This window comes from Cetorhinus maximus, chromosome 6, assembly GCF_964194155.1.
Source record: "Cetorhinus maximus chromosome 6, sCetMax3.hap1.1, whole genome shotgun sequence".
In the NCBI taxonomy this organism is placed as follows: Eukaryota; Metazoa; Chordata; class Chondrichthyes; order Lamniformes; family Cetorhinidae; genus Cetorhinus; species Cetorhinus maximus.
The window spans coordinates 19452539-19469789 of NC_135884.1; the positions used below are offsets into that span (position 1 = coordinate 19452539).

The window sequence follows — 17251 nt, forward strand, 5'->3', positions numbered from 1 at the left end:
TGAGTAAATGAGATACTTTTAAGAACAGGGCATAAAATAAAGTCAACACAAAAACAGGTGGCATGTTAAAGAAAGGCACAATTTTTTTTAATTTGGTCTCTTCAGTTTCTACAATACAACAGCTGCTTTGTATAAACAGTTAAAGCCGGCCACATTTTATTAAGTGCCTATAGACAAGGCCCATGTCACTGACAAGATTTTAAACCATGAGAAAAAAGATGCTTGCAGAGCAAATGAATCTATAATTAAATTTGTTTTGCACATCTATTCTGGCTTTGGAGCCTGATGTATGATATAATTTAGTGCCAACGTGTGAAAGAACTGAGAGTTCTTTCAGAGCTTGTTAAAATAGAGCAGGTTGTGACTGACCTTGGTGTCCTATTTATCAAAACTTTGATTATTTTTGTACAATCCTTCAGTTTGATAATTGCTTTGTAGTTAGCTGGTGGCAGTGAAATCCAGGTGTTTTACCTGGAGATTGCTTCTGGGTGTTGTGTGCATTGCTTAAATTGTTTCCTTTTGGCTGATTTTAAAATAGTCGATGTTCAGCAGGGAAAGATTTTTAAGCATCAAGTGATAGTAGTGATCAGATCAGCTATTTACTTAACTAATCATAATAAGGTTTATTAAGCAGCCTGCTTGATTGGCACCACATCCACAAACATTCACTCCCTTCACCACCGATGCACAGTAGCAGCAGTGTGTACCACCTACAAGATGCACCAACGCTCCTTTGAAAGCATCTTCCAAACCCACCACCACTACCATCTAGAAGGACAAGGGCAGCAGATAGATGGGAACATCACCACCTGGAAGTTCCCCTCCAAGTTACTCACCATCCTGACTTGGAAATATATCGCCGTTCCTCCACTGTCGCTGGGTCAAAATCCTGGAACTCCCTACCTAACAGCACTGTGGGTGTACCCACACCACATGGACTGCAGCAGTTCAAGAAGGCAGCTCAACACCACTTTCTCGAGGGCAACTAGGAATGGGCAATAAATGCTGGCCCAACCAGCGAAGCCCGCATCCCGTGAATGAATAAAGAGAGGATTGATTCACAAAACATGTTCAGACTGCACGGGCAGAATTTTCTGCTCGTTGGGCGGACATGCGCCCTACCTGAATGAGCGTAAAATGATGCGTGATGACATCAGGTGAGCGTCCTGAAGTCATCACGCACTCGTGCGAAACTTCAGTTGGCGGGCGCTTGCGGGAGTAAGCGCGCCCACCGACAATTAACAGGCCTATTAAGGCCGTTAAAGATCTAATTGAATTAAATTTTTCATTACCCGTCCAACCTTATGAAAAGGCCCAGCAGCCTTTGGATTTTTTGCGAAACCTCATGGGCGGGATGAGGTTTCGATCCATCATTAAAAAGAATAAAATATTTTCAGAGTCACATGAGCAGGGGCATGTTAACATTTTAAAATTTAAAAAAAAAATTTCAAAATCTTCATCTCCCCCACACAGGTAACGCTGAGCACTGCAGCGCGCGATTCACGCTGGGAAGGCCCGCCAGTGTGAAATCATGGTTGGGCCCCGATCGCGGGCAGCGGTCAGTTTCCCAGCCACTCCCGCTCGTCCCCCGCCGTGCCCGCCTGATGGGGGCAAAATCCTGGCCCATACTTATTGAACAAATATGGCTGCTGTATATATTTTGTAAGCTGCCATATCTGTTTTTTTGGAAGTACTGTGCCAGTATTTGTCCAAACTTCCAGCAACTTGTAAGATGTACATATTGACAATTCTAAATACAGATTTAAGTAAATGAACATTTGTTTTTGGATAATTGTATCCAGATATCCTGATGGCTATATATTAGCACTAACATTGTATTCATGCACATTATGGAAATGAGTAGCTTCCTTCTCTAAAGGAGGATCATATTTGTTCTCAAATTGACAGTTAAAAATTTCTTCAATCATGACAACAGGGAAATGAACAAATCACTACAATACATACCTGCTCTAAATAAAGAACATTTATTTATATAATGCTTTTCCTGCCCCCAGACCATCCAAAAGTATTTTATAGCTAATGAAGTACTTTAAAAGTAATCACTATTATGTGGGCAAACACAGAGAGGTCATTTTGTGCTCTGCAAGGCCCTACAATGGACAATGATATTAGTGACCCAGAACATGTGTTTCATTGACAAAAACAAAAATACCTGGAAAAACTCAGCAGGTCTGGCAGCATCTGCGGAGAGGAACGCAGTTAACGTTTCGAGTCCGAACGACCCTTCAACAGATCTAAGTAAAAATAGAAGAGAGGTGAAATATAAGCACTGTGTTTCATTGTCGTTGATTAAGTAATTAAATGTTGGGGAGAACAGCTGCCTGCTTCTTTTCGAATAGGGCCATGGAGTTTTTAATCATCCACCTGAGTGGGCAGATGTGGCCTCGTTTTAATGCCTCATTAAAATAGTGACGTGCCTGGCATTGCTATACTGCCTCAGTCCTGCACTGAAATGTCAGCCTAGATTTAACTCCAAAAGTCATGAAGTGGGTTTGAATTCATGCCCTTCAAAATTAAACGCAAGGATGCTACTACTGAGTCAAGCTGACAGCTGACTGTCCAAATTCATTAAGAGAAACCTTTTATTTTTTATATACATCAAAAATTGTATCCAAAAATCTTGTGTATTTAATCATTTTTTTCCATTGAAAGAAATTAGCAAAAACCTGGTTTGAGTAAGCTCAGAAGTGGCTTCTCAATCCAAACTATTCCAAACCTCCCTGGTCATGTTTATTTTTCTCTGGATGCCATCTCTGTTTGCTCTTGACAGTGCCATTCCACCCCCTGTCTATTGAACCCATGTCTATTGAACCCATGATCCAACATATATTTTGCCAGGTGTTGCCAGTATTTCATAACTGCCACTTTGTAGTATACACTGATCAGTTGTTCTATCAAGCTTGAGGTTTCCAAGAATCCGTTTAAAGCATTGTTCGAGAACCTTTGCACAGCCTTTGAAGGTCAAACCCACATCCATCCCCCTAAACGTTTCCTGAAATTTCAAGTCTTCCTCATCTTTCTCCCCTCTCTCCTCTCAATCTGCAGGGAAACTTATTTGATTTCCTACGGCTGACAGGCTGGGGTGGATCCAAGGTACTTTATTTTGGTGACCATCTGTACAGCGACCTAGCAGTAAGTATGGATTTTTCATTGTAACTCTGAGCTGATGCCTGAATAGAAATCATGCAGCAATATATAAAGTAATGGCAGCTTTATGGATCAGCTCACAAAGAGGTGAATTGTAAGTTAGCAGAAAGCTGTTGAATTATGCATTGATAACTGTTGAAACTCAGTGGAGCATTTGGAAGTGTTTCGATTTAGATGTTCTGAACTAGCTTCATGCTTACAGAGGCAAATATAATGCTCGCCTGTCTGATTTGGCTAGGATATTTCCTTAATGTATTTATTTAAGCAATAAAGATTGACTTAGTGTATGGCAGATAAAATGAAGGGCAGAATGGATGGGCAGGATTTCCTGGCCCCGCCTGCCACGGGGATTGTCCAGTCCCACTGAAAGTCAATTGACTTATGGTGCCATCATATCCCCTGCGGCGGGTCCTGCCATGGCGGGGCCAGAAAGTCCCAGCCAATGATCTTTTAGAAGCTGCTTGCACTCTCCAGTTTAGTACATAGAAATTTTGGTTTAGATATCGAGCTGCTGTATTTTACTTCTGGCTTATTATGAAAATTGCTGTTTTGTAAGAATTGGCACCGTGGTGAACCCTCAGTGTTGTTAGACCCGCAAGTCTACTTGTGATAAACTGAAATGATTTGTCCAGCAACTTTAGTGCAAGAGGCATTGAACCATGGCTGACTTTGAGAGAAACATGGGGCATTGTGAGAGGATGAATATTTAAATATTACCCAGCTGACCATCTTCAATTGCCAGTCATGACAAAGAAGATGACCTTTGTTTTATTGGTCGCTGATTCTACACAGGATCTAAATATAAAGAAGCTGCTGTAACGGGCAGAGTTGAACCTTGAAAGAGTTCAAAAGATAACTGGATGAAGAAGAAGCAGTAAATGAGTGAAGAACGAATTTTACAAAGCCCTTTGGATTAAATCTAGTTTGAGCATAGAGAACAGATCAGTATGGCAGTGACCCTTGATGCCATCAATGACTGTGGAAAATTTAAAAGTGACAGTTAAGGTGCTGCAGTCTATTGTCAATGGCTTGGAGTTAGTGCAAAACATAACTGCATACCACCTGTTGTATTGTAGTCTTGCTGTTTCTATTGCCAGTGGCAGTTAGTTTTTTAATTCATATTAACAGGATCAATGCTGGCATTTCGAACAGAAAATGCTGTGAATAGGCCGTAGGTTTTGTATTTACTGTTGATTTTAAAATAGTCCGATTTGTAGTCCATTATCAATTGAAAGGTAAACTGTATGAAGAAAACAAACTGCTTATAGGGGCAGTGCTATATTGCATTTCAGTTGAGGTTGTAGGAAGGTGGAGTATTGAGTCAGCTGTCAATTGAAGAATGTGTAATGATGCCTATGACATTGTTTTAATGTCTGAAATTATTCTACTCTAATAGGTAATGATTGTGTTTGTTCATATTTCAAAAGATTATCTTTAGCAAATGCATTGAACAGTTTAGTTTAATTGCGAAGGAAACTAAGACTGATTTGGGTATTTTTCCTATACTGGTTCCTGGCAGTTGAGGAGGAGCTTTGTTAGATCAATGCCCCTGTAAGGAAAGACCGGGAGATAAATTGACAGATTACATCTGGAATGCTAACCTGTTCTTTCCCCTTGAAATGTGGCTGACCTTTGTGTATTTCCAGCATCTTTGTTTTTTTTTCAATCTCTAGAGTTCTTATTAACATGTGCTTTCTTAATTTCCTTGGATGAAGTCGCCCAACACAATTAGTAATGGCATCATTACTGATTTAGCACTGATTAATTGTTACTTGCTGATGAAATGCAAAAGGGTAAATAATGATAGAAGCAGCATTGTTGGGCCTGGAAGCTATGGAAATATATGACGGTAATAATCATGGGTTGTGGCCATTTACACTAGTAAATTAGTGAGTAATCGTAATTTCTGTGTCAGCTGTACCCTGTTTTCTCCCTCAATATGCTGACCCATCTTAGCGTACGTTTTCAGGGGTGGCAATGGCCTTTTGGTAACTTCCTGACAATGTTGACAAAGTATTTCTGGGGGGAATTCAGAACCAAGCCTGAGACTGTCCTCACCTATTGATCCCACACAAACACTTGCCAATAGAAGATCATTAAGTGGTGATCCAAGAATCCTGGCTAATTTCTGTATCCCTTTTTCATCCCTCCAACATCTAGTCCAGGGGTAATGTGACCAATTTGGTCAGTGTTACTGCTTCCCTAGCTGAGCTGAGTCCACTAATCCAATATAGACCAAGGATTGAACATGGGACATTCGGGACCGTTTGGCACAGTCCCCCGCCAGGAAGTACATTCATTGATCTATCAGGATAGGCAGAGCTCATTTGATTTGTTTTCCAAAAGCCCCATCAGACTGAGTCAATGATCCAATGATGAGGGACAGCTCACATTGAAATGTTACGTAACTGAAGTTCTTACTGATCCCATGAGACGTGCTACCAATCAATCATTATCCAACCTTCCTCATTTGATGTAATTGAGATTTATGCACATAGGTAAGATGACACTAACTTTTTTACCCATAACCCAATTGCAGAGGTTTATACAGCATTTATCTTTTGTGATCAATAGGATCTAATGCTTCGACATGGCTGGAGGACAGGAGCGATTGTACCGGAATTGAATGCAGAAATTAGCATCATTAACACTGAGCAGTTCACACATGGGCTGACCTGGCTACAGGTCCTAACAGGACTTCTGGAGAGACTGCAGGTAATGTTACTACTTTCACAATATGTATCCTGATTCAAATTAATTTAATTGGTCTGCAAGCTCATCACATTCTGAGAAACAATTTAATTCCCTTCAGAGAATTATGCTGAAAAGTTTCAAGTTTTACACCCCACTTTTATTATGAAATTCATGTTATTCCCATTGTACTTAGTGATGGATCTTCACCCTATCTGTTTCAATGGAAAACCTCATGAACATGGGAAAGCAGTGCCGTTTTCAATGTGCAAGACAGCAATTTACATATACAGCGCTGTGTTTTAATAAGCAGTAGTTAAGTAGGCCAGAACACTCCAGAATGATGCCCTGATTCTTGGGCAAAAGCTACTTTTTAGTCCCCTGAATCCACCTTAGTTTGAGAACTGCACTGATGTTCTAGAAAGTTCTGATCCACTTTATCCATTTTACAATTGTCTGAGTTAAAAATGGTTAGTTAGACTATAAGGTATTGAATAAGACTGTTGGAGAATATGGCACTTTAGAATTTGATGTACAATGAGAGGATCAGACTTTGAACAGCCTCTGCTTTCCTTGTCTTAATTCTGGAGTCTGACAACTTGCGTTTCAAACTTCAACACAGTGCCAAATGCTAACAACCTGCTACCATGCATACAGTCATCAACTAATTCAATCTTTCTTTAGCATTAAATATCCTCTTTCTCATATTTCTTTTGCTTCATTTATTGGATATATCAATGCCTTAGTGCAGAGAGCGACTGGAGACACTGTTCCTATGTAATATAAATACTACTCGCCTTCCCAATTGAATGCATTTTCACTGTTGAGAAGTGTTTCCATGGTAATGAAATATTGCTATTCAATCAGAATGGTGACTGAACAGTAAATCTGAAAGTCTCAAAATTATACCAGAAAATGATTTCACACATTTCTGTACTTTATGATGCAATAAATTGTATCCATAGGTATATCAGGATGCTGAGTCCAAGCAAGTGCTTGATGAATGGATAAAGGAGAGACAAGAATTAATGTAATGTATATTTTTGCTTTGCTATGAGTGTTTTGCACAAGGCAAAAAAAAATCATGTAGAACTTTACAAGTATAAATAGTGTATTAAATGACACTTAGGCAACTGTTAAAACTCCACAAAAGTAGTTCAGTTTGCAATGTCATCTGAAAAGACGACATGCTAAGGGGAGAAGCTTCATCAGTAAAATGCTAACAAGCCTACGATTGAGAATAAGCAGAGATTCAGAAGAGTAAGTCAGTGTGACAGAACAAGGAACTGCCATTGTGTGTGGCTGGTGTTGGTATATAGACATGTTACATCACAGTACGTAACAGGGCTCACATCAAGTTCCCCATCTGATTGTAGTGGCTGTCTGGGAAGCCAGTGAATGTGTAGGAAGTGGGGTTGGTGCTGGGGTGGGAGTAGCAGAAGGGTGGTGGGGAAGTTATTGGTTACATTGTAACAGTGAATGAGGATCATCTGACTATTACCTCATATAGAAAATGATACTTAACTGGTGGGGGTGGTGGATAGGTTTTTCTCCTTTTAAAAATATAATCCATTTTGTATTGGCTCCAAACTGTAGTGAGTCTAGTTAATCTTTCTCCTTTCATGTTGCAGATCATAGATTCCAGTGATCAAAGCCCTGTACAATCCGTTATTTTGAGGATTTTTTATCAAAAATCACCAATGTTTGAAATTTTACCTGTAATTAGAAAATACTCATTTTTATACACCTGAAAGCTCATTTTCTAAGATCCCTCAGTCCATTCTGGCACATTCTGCTTCCTCAGCTGGTAAAGGGTAAAATATCAGAGGATCACATTGGGAGTGTAATATGATGGTATAAGGGATTCAAAAGATATGTGTTGTTGGCACATATTGACTGAAATTGACTAAGGGTATTAGGGGCTAATACAAATGCAAATACTGAGATGCTGGAAATCTTCAATTTCAGATCATAATCTCCTTCTTTTCCAATAGCAGCTGTTGGCAATGTTTTTATTACTAACTTTAACTTTCCTTTGGACCCATCTTAGTTGAAAAGCAGAATACTACAGATGCTGGAAATCCGAAATACTCAGCAGGCTATGGCAGAATTTATGTTTCTTTACCTGTCCCACTATCACTTCCTTATGCCTTACACCAAAATCCCTTTTTGCCATTGAACCTCTTCTGACTTGCACCCCTTTACAGACCTTTCCATTTGTTCTTTCACTCCTCTTCTTTCCCTCCCCCCTGCTTGCTTAAAATCTGTTATATCTCTAAATTTTTCCAGTTCTGATAAAAATTCATTGACCTGAAATGTTAACTCAGTTTCTGTCTCTAAAAATACTGCCTAACTGTTGAGTGTTTCCAGCATTTTCTGCTTTGTATTTGAATGTCAAGGAATTTAAAGCCAAAGTGGGTGGATGGAGTTAGGATGCAGATCAGCCATGATTTCATTAAATAGTGGAACAGGCTTGATGGACTGAATGGCCTAGTCCTGTTTCTATGCCCCTACATCTGTACCAACATGTAAAATGTATCAGTAATGTTTTTAAGTGGCTCAAAAAATGGACTTTTAGACTACACAGTTTTGTTTTTGTTATTTGATCAAGTTATTTGATCATCTGTGGCATTGCACATGGGCAGTAAAGCTGGTGGGCTTCTCCCAACAGTCACAATATAGGCCAGCATGTGTCATACCTAATGGATATCATTGACAGAATTGAGTCAGATGCCTAAAGGCCACCTTCCTGAATAAATAAGGGTTCTAACTTTTTTTTCAAATGAGGGGTGGAAGGTGGTTGGGAATGAGACTGCAACAAAAGGAATGTAATAACTTGAGAGGCTGATGCAAGTTGTTTTTTTAAATCTTATTTTAGGTCTCTGACAAAGAACTTATTCAACCCCCAGTTTGGGAGCATCTTCAGGACCTATCACAATCCGACCTATTTTTCGCGAAGGCTGTGCAGATTTTCTGACATCTACATGTCATCCATCAGCTGTCTGTTAAATTATGACACGACCTACACCTTCTACCCCAGACGAACTCCTTTGCAACACGAAGCCCCACTCTGGATGGACCAGCTTTGCACTGGCTGCATGAAGACTCCTTTCCTAGAAGAGATGGTGCACATGCGATAAACTCAATCAGGGCTCAGTTGCAGATTTGTTTTAATGGTGCATTTCATTTCTACAATGAGAAAAATGTTATCCCACAGGTGTAAACAAAGTGGTCTGTTTATATTTGAAAAGGTGTGAGTTAAGTATTTAAATGAGAAATGATAATGGTGATCTAAATGATATGGTGAAATAGTAGTGACTAGGTTACTAACTTTTCCTAAACAAGGCCCTTTTCCACCATAGTGCTTTCTAGTTGATAACAATACCTGCTGTGGTTTTTCTCCTTTTTAAATTATAGTTCACTTTGTATTGGCTCCAAAGTTTTTATGATGTCACTGAAAATGGTGCAAGGCCTGGATAGATGGGAATTATATATGCCCATTGGCCCAAGCTATTTCCATACTCCTTGTAAATGAGAAACACAAAGTGCACTTAAAAGCATAATTGTATTTAAAATTCCTCTGCAGTACGATTGGTGAATATTCATTCTGATAACATTTGAGGTTGGACTTGTTAAAGGGAGGGATCACATTCATGTGCTTAGTTAGTTGTATTTATAGATGATATCCTATACAAGGGCGTTTAAGTGTGGCCATCTTAAAATCATTTTGGAAATGATTTTTACTGGTTTTTACTTCAAACAGCAGCAGTTTGGGTGCACTAACTTTTTAAAAGATACTGGTAAAGATGGTTTTTCTACCATGTGATCTAGGCCAGATTGCCAGCCCCTGTTGTCTAATACCCAATAAGATACAGTAATTGAAACTATTTGGATAAGCAGAAAAATTAATTCATCTCAAGATTAAGTTTGGTTTTTTAAAAACTGTATTTTCCCCTTCCTCCCATTAACAGCATTCTCTCACATATAACCGTTAATATCCTGGCCTGACCTTGTCACTGGCCCTGAGACCTACCCAAATTTTTTAGCATTTTGTGCAATGGCAAGATTGTATCCTGTGGAACATACTAAGGTATAAATGCCTTAAGTCAAATGTATGTTCAAACATCAATCAGCATAACATTGGAATTATAATTAAGGGATCATGAGAGTTTTCATATTCAGAGGTGCTTAAGACAAGTTTCACTCTGCATCAAAAATATATATATAAATTGTATTCCTGATGCACTAACAGGTTAACCTGACTGTGGGACAACACATATATTTTTCCTTAGTTCTGTTGAAGAGTCATACGGACTCAAAACGTTAATTGTATCCCTCTCCGCAGATGCTGTCAGACCTGCTGAGTTGTTCAGGTATTTTTATTTTTGTTTTTGTTTTGGATTTCCAGCATCTGCAGTTTTTTGCTTTTATACTTCTCTTGATACTGTTGAAGTTAGCAGATTGATGAAAAACAGTTGAAGTTCTTTTTATTCTTGAGGTTCATTGGAAACATTAGCCTTGAGCAGAAATGTTGAGTGCATCATGGATGTCTTCAGTCTCTGAGCTTTAATTAGTCATTTTCGAAGATTTTATGTACTGTAATAATATGGCCACAATATTGGTACTGAAGTGATGCGAAAGCCCAAGAGTAATACCACCACTAAATTCACAATAGGATATCAGGAAATATCAGAAAACTGCACTGGGTATGGTGGGTGAGAAAGAAGGACTTGCATTCACTTAGCACCTTTCAAAACCACAGGTTGTCCCAGAGCATTTTACAGCCAATGGAGAAAACATGACCTGGGAAACAAAATTCATTGGGCAGAACTTAATGTCCTCTCCCAAAACAAGTTTGGTGACAGGGAGGCATTTAATCGGGTGGGAGCGTGCAGGGTGGAGACCGGTTGGGTCTTCCTGCTTCTCTGATTCATTCTGGGATGGGATGGCTTGTGGGTGTCTTTCCTGCCTCGCTGCCAAATAAGGTCCTTAAGTGGGCAATTAAGAAGAGCAGGGGATCAGTATCTTGGCCAATATTTATCCTTCAACCGACAATAATAAACCTGATTTATTTGGTCATTATCACACTGATGTTTGTGGGAGCTTGCTGTGTGAAAATTGGCTGCCCTGTTTTTTAATTACAGAAGTGCCTACACTTCAGTAGCACTTTATTGTCTGTAAAACGCTTGGGATGTTCCAGATTTTGCATATCTTTTTTGCTACCTGGGAAGACATTTTTTTCTTTCTTTCTTTAATTTTCTCCGTAATGTCTATTCTCACCCCTGCTTTCCTGGAGGTCATGACTTGTGTTGACGTTCAGTTGCATTGACAACAGCGGTCTTCTACTTTGTCCATGTCAAGTACACCTGGATAGTGACGATCAACAGTAAGGGGATGCCATTGTGATGACCCATCCTATTCTTACCTAGGCCCATATTCATCAGTGACGGGATAATTGGAAGTTGTTCTTGGCCAATCTTTTAAAAATTTTCCTCTTCTCTAGTCAAACCAAATGAGGGCCCAATGCAGCTCCTCTCACTGCACCCCCTGCCCCCCATCCGGCCAGCTTTCTCTGCATGGCTAGTGATGGAAAGTGGGCCTCAGTATTGTACAGCACATTTACCAACTCAACAATGAGGAGGTACGAATATATTAATCCAAGAAATGATAAGCAAACATTGCTTTGAAAGGAACCGTGTCTAAATATTTTTTACCAACATTATCTATAATTTTCTAACTAAATAGAGTATCCTAACAATTCAGAAAATGGCTTCAAGAAATTAACACTTGGCATGCAAAGTTCCATGTGTTATGGTAGAATTTTATGAATTGTATTGGACACATTCACTCAGAAAACTGATGAAGAACAATAGACACATCCAGACTGAAGATGGGTAAAAGAGAAGTTCACTTTCAAGCTGGTAGTACTCTAACCTCTATTGCCTGCAAACTGTCCGAAGTAGTTGTTCTGTGGGAACAACATTCTTGAAAATATTTTCAATCAGTAAATGTTGCACAAGGTATAGGTTGAAATGTAATAATGTCTTGTTACTATGAAAAACTGACTGATCCTTTGGAACTCAATCACCCAATATTCTAAGTAACTTCTATTCCAGGGTGTATTCTCAGTTAAGATAGAAAGAGATCTACACCACCCCCACTCAAATTCAGTGGAGGGGATTTATAAAGCAAGTAAATGTGTCCAGAATTTGGGTCATTTGTTCCTGGCTTTGATATATTTTTGTTAATTGATACAATTTGGAATTGCATAATGTGGTTGAACCAGTTGCTATTGATGACACAGCTGGAACAAGGTTAAAAATGAACTGTTCTAACAGAAATGCACATTGTCATTATATAGTTCAGTGATATCACAGTGCTTGGTTGTTGCATATAATTGAAGGAAATGTGTAATACTGTTAGGTCATATTTGAAAACAGATAATATTTGAAAACTTAAGATGCATTGAAGATTTCTCTGATGGTCAACTCATGCGAAATTTCTCGGTGTGCTATATAAATGATGCTGCAGAGTTGAAAGGTGACTTTGTAAAACAGCTTTGGTTTCTTGTTTAAACCCAGTTCAGTAGGTAACCCAGTGGACTTTCGTTGCTTTATTAATTCCTGCTCATGATCTTTGGTAGAACATGCTCTGGTATCCATAACTTCAATTCTTATGAACTCACAGCTTCTGCTAGAACAACCAAGGCAGGAACAACACCAAGATAGTGGGGAAAACCTGCATTTGCTGGCCACCTGTTACTTTCCTAAAAAACAAGCCGATTGGCAGTTGAAAATGTGGTTGGGGCCTTGTGCACCAGATTAGCTGTATGAATTTCTAGCAGGCCTTTAATTAGATGCCCAGTATTCCTGCCCACAGCAGGCAGAAGGAAGACTATTTAAATATGGAAATTTGGGTCCTACGTCCATGGCAAGACTCTGGTTGCAGCTTTCGAAGAGAACTAGGCAAAGCAAGCATGGCACATAGCATTTCCACTTTGAGGCTTGAGCACTCTTTCAGGCCCCACAAAAAACCTCCTGGTGACAATTCTTGCTCACATCTGTTTCCCTATCCAAATGGGCTTAACTGCTGGCCCACTGTGCTCTGTTGAGGAGCAAAATATTCAATGAGCTGACACAGAATGCCTGTTTGCCACATACAGCCTGCCAGCAAAATGTTAATTTAGGCTCCAGCCTAAAAGTGATTTGGGCTCACAGCTGCTGTGGTTTGGATGAGCACCAGCATGCATTGTTAAAATTGTGCTCATTTGGCATCCAAAACAAAAGTCTTCCTCAGGAATATGGAAAGAAAGGAAGATTGGAATTGGAGAGAATGAACCTGCTCTAGGCCCAGTGGTGAGGAAAGCATTGTAGTGAAGAAAGAGTTGGTTGGGAAAAACGAAAGTGGTGCTTTTCTAGTTTCCATATGTCTGAAATGTGACAAAAGTGACATTGAGAAGAACTTGAGAATATTACTGGTATTTAATCATAACTACTGAGAACTTGCACCATTATAGCATCTTAATGTAGTACAGCATCCCAAAGCACTTCACTTGATTGGGAAGTGGGAGGTGGGTAAGTTGATTGAAGGGACAGTCAAAAATAGAGGTTTTTCAGAAAAGTTGTGGCTGGACAGATAGGCTTAGGAAGGATTTGAAAAGATAAGATGACTAAAAGCTGTGCCCCTCCAGTGTGGCAGAAAAGGGTTGACAGAGTTCTGGAATGAATGCACAGCAGGCTCGAGTTGACAGAGCAGACAATGCAAACTGGGATTTAATAAAAAGGCGGCTGGAGGAAGTTAGAAGTATGGTGCTTCAATTAATATAACTAATCTAAAATGACAGGTACTCTATTCAGTTTTAAGTCGATTTGTTACGGAAACATATTGAAAACAGAACTGTTTGTGATCTCTTTACTATTACTAGTGGGCCTACAGTGCTGTTGCTGTGGGATCTGGAGCTCATTGTATTTTGCTGAACACCTGGCCTGTTCCTTTTAGTTATTTAAGTAGGCCCTGCAGGAAGCCAGATTAATGTAGCTGCTTACTAAACAATTCAAGGTCTGCAAATTTCTTATAAAGAAATGCAAAATACAAGCAATTTACAGCATCTGCAGTAAGTTTTAGGCAGGTGAAAAGAACCAAGGAAACAAGGGCCCATTTTCTTTTTTGTTGTTTAGTTTAATTTGAATGATAAACTGTGAACCCTGGAATGAACATGTATGCACTAATTGCATTATGCTAAAACTGCTAATCTACAGAGGAAGCTCTATGCAGTAATCTGTTTTGAAGATTTATCAACACTTCTGTGCTGTTATAGTTTATCTTTGACCTTCAACTTTACATGAAGTTTTTCTCGTTTGTTTGTAGCTTAAATGCATGAAATTTGTACATGTCAGTTGCATCAATCTGCACATCAACTGTCAAGCTCTATTTACCATAAAATAGCTTCAGTAACAATTGTGAATTCATCACGCGGGTCTCATAAAGATCATGTATTTAATGGTTTATTCCGTGCACTGATGCAGTGGAGTTCCACCCTACTCCCCACAACGTCCCTTTTTAAAACTCCTGGTTTTATGTATTGCAGATGCACTCAGAATTACAAACGACTATGGACATAAAATTATTTTTTACTGACAGCAGAGTGATTAATAGAAGTGGCTACCAACAGGAAGCAATTTATTTTTAATTCATCCATCATGTGGCTTTGGAAGAATTATGTTTATTTCTGCAGTTAAAAAAAATTGTTGTTAATAAAGCTGTACTCGATTACAAGCTCATTGACTGCAATTAGTATTAATATGATGAAATAGTAAAGTTACCCAATAGGCAGCTCAGTGACATATAATTGGGACAAGTGTCACGTTTTCAGTGTCTTGTGCACATGGGAAGATTGCTCATGGACCACATACTTAAAGCGCAGTGATAAGTTGTTTGCTTTGTGGGATTGGCAACTCTGCTGCCACGTTGCTGTAAATGTTGCCTGAGAATGAACTGCTTGAAAGACTGTGGTGCTGCCTGTGAGGTGCAGCTTCCCTCAATGTCCTGACTGAGATTGGGAACTCAACCAGTGATTTATTGCAGCTTCAGACCAAGCCAGATTGCTCTGTCGCACACTTTTGTGTTCCAAACTATACTGAAAGTTAAAGCTTTTCTGACTTCTGGGGCTGAATTTTCCCCCCGTTGGGGGGGAAGTTGATGGGTGGGCGCATACAGGCGTGCTTCCAATCGGCGCCCCTGATCGGAGGCGCGGCGCCATTTTATGTGGGCGGGCCAATTAAGGCCTGCCCAGCGTGACGTCCACACTGAAGCGCTATGTGCTCCCTGTGCGGGCAGGGGGCATTCCCAAAATCGAGAGTGCGCTCTTTTGCGCATGTGCAAGAAAGAGCACACTCATCTCCCTGAGGCTACACTTAGCCTCAGGGAGATCGGCTCCAAATGCAAAAATATTAAAAATAGAAAAAAAAAATTCCCTTACCTGACAATGTCACATGAGTTGGGACATGTTCATAGTTTCCAACAAAACTTTATTAAAATTTTTAAAACCCTATATGAAACCTCATCCCCCTGTGGATGAGGTTTCATGTTTTTTCTCCTTCCCGCCGGGGCTCCTGGCCTACCCGCCAACCTTAAGGTTGGACGGGCAGGTCCACTAATGACTTTAATTGACCTGTCAATGGCCTCAATTGGCCAATGACAGGTCGGCGGGCGTGCAGCTGATTTTGCTGCGCCCCCGCCTTCCTGAAAATTTAAATGGGGCGGGGTGATGTCGGGAGTTCCGCCCGACGTCATCCCATGTCATTTTACGCGTCAGCAAGCGGGCCCCGCCCCTGCTCGCCTACAGTAAAATTTTGCCCCTGGTAACTAATTTCATGGTTCCAAATTTCTCCACTTCTCTGACCTACATTTTAAAGTTGCGCAACTTAAATCTCCCTGGCATATAAAATGTATCCTGTAAAATTTCTGATTTGTTTTATTCCTCCATGGATTCTCATCACCTCCCAGATTCTCCATGAATATCTTGTAGCAGCACAGGAATTCGAGCAATAAAACCCACTTTACCCTCTACTTCCTGAGGTGGACAGCTTTATGTCCATGAAGATTGTTCAATTGTTCAATTGAGAATGATCAGCAGCAACAACTTGTATAGCATCATTAACGTAATGAAGCATCTCAAGTGACTTCTCAGAAGCATTATAAAACAAAGTATGACTCTGAGCCATAAGATAGTAGGGCAGATGGCCAAAAGCTTTGTCAAAGAGGTAGGTTTTAAGGACTGTCTTGGAGGAAAATGAGGAAGTGAGACAGATAGGTTTAAGGAGGGAATTCCAGAGCTTGAAGCCTAGGCAACTGAAGGCACAACCACCAATGGCGAAGTTGCACAAGAGGCCAGAATTAGAGGAGCACAGCTATCTCGGAGGAGCTATCCTGTGGGGCTGGAGGAGAGTACAGAGACAGGGAGGGGAAAGACCATTGGAGGGATTTGAAAACCAGGAGAATTTTAAAGTTAAGGTGTTGTTTGACCAGGAATCTTCAAAGTTCCATCCAAAATTCCAACATCTGATGTAAGCACTTTTTTAAAAAAAAGACTCATTCACAATTTCAGCCTCATCATGCAGTCTTTAAGGAATGCAGGTTTGTATGTCATAGAACTCTTGAAGCAGGGTAACAGATAAATATAAGTTATATTGCTTTCTAATCTGCACAAAGTTGAGCCTGAGGTATTTGTAATATCCAGTTTCCATGTTTCATGAAATGGCAAACTGGCCACGTGACATTTTCTTGACTCACCTGTCTATATGTTTGCTTGTGTTTTTGAAATGCCTCAACTTTGTGTTCTATGAATCAGGTGTTTGAGCTGAGCCAAATTGATGATAATGTGGGGAAATTGAAGTCTCATGTAGTAAGTGTCAGTGAGCTCTAGCTCTGACACCTTGGTTTGTAAAGGTGTCAGCATCTTTTATTTTTAGCCTGTAGCAAATTTTGTGGAATGAATTGATATTAGGTACTCAAAAGTTCTTCAGTTTAACACTGTACACTGTACACAGTAGCTAACAAGATTTTGTTGACATGTTTATTTTATGTATTTATCAGCTAATTATATGTTTTAAAAGTCTGAGTAAGAAAAATAAAAATTGTAATGTCTAATGTATTGTACCCTCCTGAAATAATAATAAATTATGAAAGTGGGCTGAGATTCATTTTGATTGTAAAATAAACTGTTGATGGGCTGGATGAAGTCACCCAAAATCTTAGGGCAACATTTTCCCCGTCAGGGGTGGAAGTGCGGGAGCGGGTGCGCTTCTGATCGGCGCCCCTGATGTGGGGGGCGTGCCACCATTTTACGTGTGCAGGCCAATTAAGGCCCGCCCAGCGTGACGTGTGCCAGGAA

At 39.9% G+C, this 17251-nt stretch overlaps 1 protein-coding gene across 1 annotated transcript in view; it reads left to right on the forward strand.

Moving 5' to 3' along the window:
* LOC144681595 (5'-nucleotidase domain-containing protein 2-like) overlaps positions 1-17049 on the forward strand; it is a 61047-nt gene extending 43998 nt beyond the window's left edge. Inside the window, exons 11-14 of the mRNA XM_078543319.1 lie at positions 3067-3153; positions 5743-5883; positions 6825-6889; positions 8738-17049. Coding sequence (XP_078399445.1) covers positions 3067-3153; positions 5743-5883; positions 6825-6889; positions 8738-8999 — 555 coding nt within the window. The 3' untranslated portion in view covers positions 9000-17049. The remainder of the gene's footprint in view (positions 1-3066; positions 3154-5742; positions 5884-6824; positions 6890-8737) is intronic.
* Positions 17050-17251: the final 202 nt, after the last annotated feature.